This window comes from Olea europaea, chromosome 10, assembly GCF_002742605.1.
Source record: "Olea europaea var. sylvestris chromosome 10, O_europaea_v1, whole genome shotgun sequence".
NCBI classification, from domain to species: Eukaryota; Viridiplantae; Streptophyta; class Magnoliopsida; order Lamiales; family Oleaceae; genus Olea; species Olea europaea.
This window is the reverse complement of record NC_036246.1, coordinates 1,506,053-1,514,520: the sequence shown is the minus strand read 5'-3', so window position 1 is coordinate 1,514,520 and position 8,468 is coordinate 1,506,053. Positions and strand designations below refer to the sequence as shown.

General features: G+C 34.2%; 1 protein-coding gene across 1 annotated transcript; it reads left to right on the top strand.

Annotated features, from left to right (window-relative positions):
- Positions 1-6,817: 6,817 nt before the first annotated feature.
- Positions 6,818-7,751, top strand: LOC111402585 (BAG family molecular chaperone regulator 3-like). The gene is made up of 2 exons (XM_023030968.1): positions 6,818-7,146; positions 7,402-7,751. Exons 1-2 carry the CDS (start codon positions 6,885-6,887, stop codon positions 7,626-7,628), a joined length of 489 nt encoding a protein of 162 aa, XP_022886736.1. The 5' UTR covers positions 6,818-6,884; the 3' UTR covers positions 7,629-7,751.
- The last annotated feature ends 717 nt before the right edge of the window (positions 7,752-8,468 follow it).

Here is an 8,468-nt window from a genome sequence, read left to right as displayed (position 1 = left end):
GTGGGAGATCTGCAGCACCGCGCCAGAGATCTACAGCTACAACCATGTTAAAAAAGAAGAAGAAGAAAGCGATGAGCACTGCTGATTCAAGGAAAAGGCGATGAGGTGTCTCCAATGACGACGATAGGCACTTGTGGTATTGTACACAGTGAGTAATTAACGAGAGAAAGTGAGAGTTTAGAGAGAGAGAGAGAGAGAGAGAGAGAGAGTGTGTATGTGTTATAATGAATTTTGATTGATTATTAATATTGTATTTATTTAATAAATATTAAATTATTAACTATAATTTGAAATATGAAAGATGAAAAGTAAAATCTTATTTATGAAGTTGGATTTTAAAAAGCATTCCTTCTTGTAATTTCCACTATTTTTTTTCCTAATTAAATAGGACAACTCATCACTTGTCCAGACCCAATGTTCAAGTTTAATTGGGCCAGTAGGAATTCATAAATAATTGGACAAGCCCAAGATGGGGAACTCAACTAAGCATATTTATTGGGCCTAAAAAGTGTATTTTCCTGGGCTTCTATACATAAAAAAACCGGGGTGGGACACAAATACACACTGAATTCACAAACTTTGATTCCATAATATCTTTCACAATATTTCCTCGGCGAAAATCTTATTTGGATTTATGTTGTGCTTAGCCCTCTGTTAATAAGTATAATTAACTCGTAATTGTGTGTCGTTTTAGTATCGGTCATGTGCCTAACAAAACATGCATGGATTTGCAAATATTTGAGATTATCCCTATTAACATCGGGCCCTCAATCAAGGATTCTATTACTTAAATTTCGAGGATTAATCTTGCCGACAAATAGTTTTGTACTCCAATAAGTTATAAAATTATTTTTATATAAGTTGTAATAATAAAACTGTGGCTTTTAATTTTTTTTTTTTTAAATTTATCGTTTTATTCCACGGCTAACAAAAATAAAATATAGGTCCAATTTTAAATAATTATTAACCATTTCGTGTGAAAACAGAAATTTAAATAATTAATTTCACAACTACATTGAGTAAACAATGATAATTATTAATTAATTAATCAAATCTCGAAGAGGTTGGTTTTTGCACCTCTCTCAGCACATGCGTAGATACTAGCCAACGACCATAAACAAATATATATAAAAACAATAAGATATTAAGATCTACCTAATTAAATTAATATATAAAGTATAATTAATTAACAAGCAACTTGAGTGAGGACAAAAAAGTTTGCCCTTTTTGAAGCGAAACATATATTATGTTAGGCAATTTCACTTTTTGCAAAAATAAATTCACAATCCAAACAAACAGCTAATCATATTCCAAACGAGCAATAAAGAAAGAACACACAAAATTTTTATGTGAAAAAACCCTTCAGTGTAAAGGGAAAAAATCACTAGGCAATTCCAATCAAACCCACTATAATAGCAGAGATTACAACATTCAATTTTATGCTCAAAACATTAATATAAACAAATTGAAAATCAACAATTTCAATTCTTTGAGAAAAATTACAATTCACCACAACTTAGTTGATGAAGCCCCAAGGAAAGAAGCATCGTCATCGAGCTGTTGAGAGAGATTCTCTAGAAGTAAGTCTCTCTACGTAACCCCAATCTGGCTTACGCTCACTCAAATAGGGCAGGTGAAGGAAAAAGATCTCTTATACAGCCACGCTCTAAGCTAAGTTTATCATTGGATCACTCTTGATGTATGAATTTACTAGAGATATCATCCAATACGATCCCAAAAAATAAAAAAAAAAATAAGAGAGAAATCCCTTCAAGAAGCTTCAATTTGCTCCATGGAAACCATAGCCGAAATTCAAAGAAAATTTCGACGGCCCCATTTAACGTTTAGTAGCCAAGGTCTCTATTTTCTCTTGTAGCAGCGCAGTCTCTATTTATTTTTTCCCTCTCTATATTGCAACCACAGTTTTCTTATATTTTGCTTTATATATGACCTACAATCATATAATAGTGGATTGGGCCTTTAATTTCTCATGGGCTGGAAGCCAACTCATATAACAGTCTCTACCTCTAGCCCACAAAGGAAGGGGATTATCTTCTAACAAATTAGATAGAACCCATGCCTGCCAATTTAACATAAAGCTCAAGCTTTTCTCCGGTCACAACCGTTGTCATCTTATCATTTGAATTATTTTCAATAAGAATCTTTTCTAATAATATCAATTGTTTTGTCACTATTTCTCGTAGCCAATGATACATCGATGTGCTTCTTTTGAGAACGATAAGTGGCATTCTTACTTAGGTCTAACGCACTTTGACTATCGCAATTAACTACATATCCATCTTGCTTTAAAACCAAACCTTGAAGAAATCATTTCTTCCAAAACAATCCTTTCATTGCTTCAGTTGCTGCAATATACTTAGTCTTAATTGTAGATAAAGCAACACATTTTTATAGTTTTAACTGTCACGACACAGCTCCCCCTGCATAAGTGACAAGTTATCTAGAAGTTGATTTTATATTATCAAGATCACCAGCTATGCCCCTGTTTGAGCTACATTATTGTAAAAATGAGAATGAAAAATATAGCCGTTATAGGCGTCACACAAGAGATAAAAAGTCAAATGTGGTGGCTTGATATAATGAATAACGATCATATTATTCATTTTAATGAGAAAATAATGGAGCTCAAACATGACATATATCAGCATCCGTAAAGCTCTCGAAAACTGATTTTGAACTTCCAAAGGTCAATCACATCTTTGAAGTACCTCTCAAGTATCTAAAAATTCATTTTATCGCCTCCCGATGATCTTTATCCGGAATAACAAGAAACCTGCTAACCACTCCAAGTGCATGAGCAATGTTTGACCGTGTTCAAACTATTACATACATCAAATTTCCAACCGTAGAGGAGTAAGGAATTTCTGTCATTCTTTCTTTACCTTTCTTCATAGAAGGAAAAGTCATCTTACTCAATTTTAAGTTACTACCAAGTTGTGTCCCAATTAGTTTAGCATTCTTCATGTTAAAGCTTTCTAGCACTTTTTCTTTTCTCCCGTTATAACCATAACTTTCTAGCTTTCCTATTACGACGAATATGCATCTCCAAAATTTGTCCTACTAATCCAAGATCCTTCATGTCAAATGACTCAAACAAATCTACCTTCAAATTGCGAATTAACTGAACATCTTGTCCCACTATCAACATATCATTTACATATAGCAAAATGATGATAAAGTTACCACAATGAATTTTCTAACATAAACACAATGATCTGCTTTTTTGTCTTGGTATAACCATAAAGGAATTAAACTTCTTATATAATGTCTTGGAGCCTAATTGAACCCATACAGACTCTTTTTAACCTGCAAACCACATCTTTTGTTCCTCTTACTTCAAATTCCTTTGGCCGAACCATGTAAATTTCTTCCTTCAAATTACAATGGAGAAAGGCGATCTTTACATCTAACTGCTTAAGCTCAAGATCCAATCTAACTACTAAACCCAAAACCACTCAAAAGGAAGTCATTTTGTCAACATAAGAGAATATCTCATCGAAGTCAATCCCTTTCTTCCACCCAAAGCCCTTCACCACCAATCGAGTTTTATACTTCACTAGCTTTTTCCCATTTTTCTTCAACTTGAACACCCATTTACTTTTCAAAGCCTTTTTGCCTTTAATAAGTTTTGCTAACTCATAAATGTTATTCTTCTGCAAAGAATTCATCTCATCTTACATAGCATTTACCCAACTCTGTTTGTCCGTATGAGATTGTAGCTCTTGAAAGCATCTTGGCTTCTCCTCATCAGTTACCAATGCAAAATTTGATACAGGATACCTGGTTGATCGATGATGCTCCATAGTAGATCTTCTAACCTGACGTTTCGATGTAGTATGTTGTTCCCCTGCTCAACATCCTTTAGATTATCATCATCGATCCCTACTGGCTCATCAGCATGACTATCAATGTCCATCTCTACCCCTTGAGTGGTACCATTGGGAGGCAAAGAGATAGGTGTAAAGGTAGTGACACCCTCAACAACACGTCTTTGATTCCCAGATTTCTCGAAATCTGCCAGCTTCTGTTTTTAATGAAAAATCACAGCTCTACATCTGACTATTTTCTTCTTCTTAAGTCCTGTAGTCTATAGTCAAATTATGCATCTCAGTAGCCATAAAAATGTAAGCACTACCTTTATCATCTAATTTCAACCATTGTTCTTTAGGTACACGTGCAAAGACTTTGCATTAAAAAATCTTCAAATGAGAATAAGATAAATTCTTTTCTATCCACACCTTTTTTGGAATCTCAAAATCTAAAGGAATTGATGGAGATCGATTGATTAGGTAACAAACCTTCTAATAGGCTTCACTCGAAAATGATTTAGTAATCCAGCCATTCTTAACATACTTTTGAACTTTTCCACAATGGTGCGGTTCATTCTCTCTATCACGCCATTGTGCTGGAGGGTATCAGGCACAGCTTACTCATGTCTAATATCATGCTTTGAGCAGTAATCTTCAAACATTCTAGACATGTATTCTCTTCTATTGTCAGTTCGAAGGCACTTCAAATCTTTCCACTTCCCCCGTTCCACCATAGCATGAAGCTTCTCAAAATGCTAAAAACCTTATCTTTTGATCTCAAATAAAACACCCACAACTTTCGTGAAGCACCATCAATAAAAGAAAGAAAATACTTATTGCTATCTAAGAACTCCACCTCAGTAGGACTACAAATATCTGAATAAATCAAATCTAAAATATTATACTTTCTACTAGAAAACTCAATGTTGTTTACTAAGTAAACAATAATACAATGAATTTATCTTTGATAAAAGGAATGATGAACTTCATTGCCAACGCTGCAATCTTTTCTCGATCATGTGAGCCACCCGCTTGTGCTACAAGCCTATGAAGAGTCAATTCCAATTACATTCACCGCTTCACTACATGATTTTAATTGTGTCTTGTAAAGTGCAACAAAACTTTCTTCTAGCAAATACCATCGACATTTTTGTTAGTTTCTATCTTCCGCTACCAAAAATAATTGTCAGACCCCGCCTCATCAAAGGCATTTATAGATAGCAAATTCAAGTGCATGTATGGAACATGTCGTATATTTATCAACATCAAGCTGCATCCAACATTTGTTTGAAGGCAAATATCATCAATTCTCACAACGCTGGCAAAATCTTCATTGCCCATCATCACCTTACGAAAGTTACCTTCTTTGCATGAAGTGAAGAGCTCCTGTCTTGGAGTAACATGGTAATCAGCTGTTGAGTCAACAACCCTTTCAACAAATAAATCTGCGATATGACAAACACTGCTCATCTTCAGCAAAAAAATTGCTACTACTTCCTCATCTGAAGTGCTAGTTACTGTATTTTGATCAGACTTCTTCTAATTTTTCTCCTCTTTCAATTTTTTCCAAGCTATGCAATGTTTCTTTTCATGACCCTCTTTATCACAATGAAAAAATCTAACAATTCATCTTGGCTTTGAATAACTTTTGAAGTTACTACGTCTTTTAGGACCTTTGCTCTTACTCTTTCATCTACTCTCTATAATAAGAGCCTGTGCATCATTTCTATCCAAATCTTTTTTTCTTAATTCTTCAATCTTCATTGAACAAACCGTCTCTAACAAGAGTAAATTCAAGCACCCCATTTAGAGTAGATTTACTAAATGATAACACCAAAAAATCTCATCATCTAGCACTACTTTCATTATGGTCAACTGATTTACTAAGTCTTGGAATTCACTCAAATGCTTAACAACTAATTTCCCCTCCTCCAACTTCATATTCACAAGCTTTCTAATAGTAGAAACTTTATTTTGAGCAGTCTTCCTCTTATGGAGACTCTAGTTTTTCCCAAAGCATATGGACATCCGTTTCTTAAGATATATAATGGAATACATTAAGATCAATATATTGTTTTAATATATCCAATGGCTTTCTTGTTTATTTACTTCCAGTCACATCGCTCATACTGCTTGGCTTAGCACTATCACTTTCAATAGCTTCATGTATTACAATAAATGATATCCTCCATCACGGACTTTCAAATAGAATAATCTAAAGCCGATAATTCAATTATAGCACTTGAAATATTTGCCATTTACTCCCGCAAATAAAACCATACCACACAACCTGAGCACTGATACCACTTGATGGGCAATTTCTCCTCTTGCAAGAATAAATTCATAATCCAAACAAACAACTAATTAAATACCAAAAGAGCAATAAAGAAAGAACACACAATTTTTCCGTGGAAAAGCCCTTCTAAATTAGAGGGGAAAAAATCATGAGTCAACTCCAATCAAATCCACTATAATAGATAGAGATTACAACATTCAAGTTCATGTTCGAAAAACGCCCAAAGTTTAAAGGAAAAAACTTTTCCAATAGCTCCGTTTAATGTTCAACAGCCATGGTCAAGTAAAGTGAACCCACAAGTTAAATGTGCCCTTTAACTAATTTTAATTTTTTATATCGATTGTGAGTTGTTTTAATTGAAACGACTTATTCAATCGAATTCTTATATCATTGATCATTCTTGCAAAAACAACCAGATTCAAAAAATTTGATATAAAGCATTGACTTTAAACTTGATTATAAATTTTGGAATTGAACCGACCATAGGATGTGATTGTGTTTGGCCCGCTAATTAAGCAAAGATTGAGGAACCCCCAACCCCATGTGCCTCAAGAAACTCGCCCATATTAATTAATTATCCCTATGTGTCACAATCCTAAGGCTTCACTATATTATTTACTTTATTAGAAGTTATTAATATAAGATTAAATTTTATCTTTATCCAACCTCCATCCTACTATATATGTAACTAAGTCCAACGTCTCCTCTCCCCCTTTTGCTAGAGTTCTAAGGGAGAGATGCAATAGAAAGAGCGAATAATGATCAAGTTAAGGTCGAAGAGGCTATCCAAAAGCAACTCTAACATTGCTAAGGGTGGAGCGATCAACAGTGGCTCCACCACCACTGTAAAGGGATGTGGAGTAACTGGTGGCGACGAGATCAAATGGGAAGTACGTCCTGGAGGCATGCTTGTTCAAAAAAGAGATTGTAAAGAGAGTGATGACAAAGTGATGATCACAATTAGAGTTTCTGCAGTCTCCAAATGGCATGACATATCAGTCGAAGCAACCTCAACTTTTGGTAAGTCTCAATTTCCTATTCATCATGGTCCATTAATTCCAATTTTGTCAAAGGAAGATTTGATTTTGCATGTTGGGCTAAACTTAAAAGTTAAGTTCTTTTACTTTATATATCAAAGTTAGCTGAGCATGCTCATAATTTTACAAATAAATGAATAGAATGTTCGATGTTGTGAAGACCATCAAATAGAAAAAATTGTCGTTGTATTCAAGTCGTATTAACTCATTTTTTCTTTGTATTTTACTAAATTTGCAGGCGAATTAAAGATGATATTGTCATTGTTAATAAATTTGGAACCGAAAGAGCAAAGGCTATTATTCAAAGGGAAAGAAAGGGAAGACAATGAATATTTGCACATGGTTGGGGTTAGAGACAGAGACAAGGTTCTAATGTTAGAAGATCCAGCCATCAAAGAGAAGAAGCTTGTCGGGTTGGCGGGTCGCCAAGTAAGCGGGTCACCTTATCTGACTGTCACTGCCTAATTAATAGTACTAATTAATCAAATTAAATACTGGAATTTAATTTACTATCTTAAGATTTTTTAAATTACACTTGTCCATGATCAAGATTTTAGGATAGAAATAAAGAGCATCATTAAGAAGTAATGTGTTTTTTTTTTTTTTTTAGGTAAAGAGGAGGTTCAACAAATTAGGCAATAATTACAAGAAGATACTATAAGAAACACATACTGAAACTGAAATAATAAAACTGGACAGTAAAGAATCTGGAAGCAAAACTAGAACTCGACAGAAATTAAAGAACGATCTACACAGTTTGTCATAAGGCAAAATACACCCAAAATCCATAGATCTTTAAGCCTTTGGAAGAACCACAAGTGCTTCCGTCTCCAAGAGCACATTGCTAGTATGAATCTCGAAACCAAGGCGTTGAAATACGTATTTTTGACACTCAGATCGTAACCACACAAGATCACAATAAAAAATCACAGCCTTCTTTCAAAACCGAAAGTTCACACAAGAACACAACCCTCTAGTAGTAGAAATCACACCCAAAATAACATTGCTTTTGAGAGTTATAGAAAAATCAAAAGAGGGTTTTGATTTTTCTTTTTCGTTTTTTTTTTTTTTAGAGAGAAGACGAAGAAGTCTCGCAGCCAGAGAAATAAAGAAAAGTTTGGAAGAATTGTCATGCATCTGAAACCCTAGAGGAGCCTTTCATAAGAGTCACTATTGGTCAACCATCCTACGGTTGAAGGATTAACACATGTCATTATCTCAAGCATCCATTTCAAAAGCCAAAAACGGTTTTAAAAAACAAACACACGTTTTTCTTCCAACAACAATTTTAATAGATTTAACGAA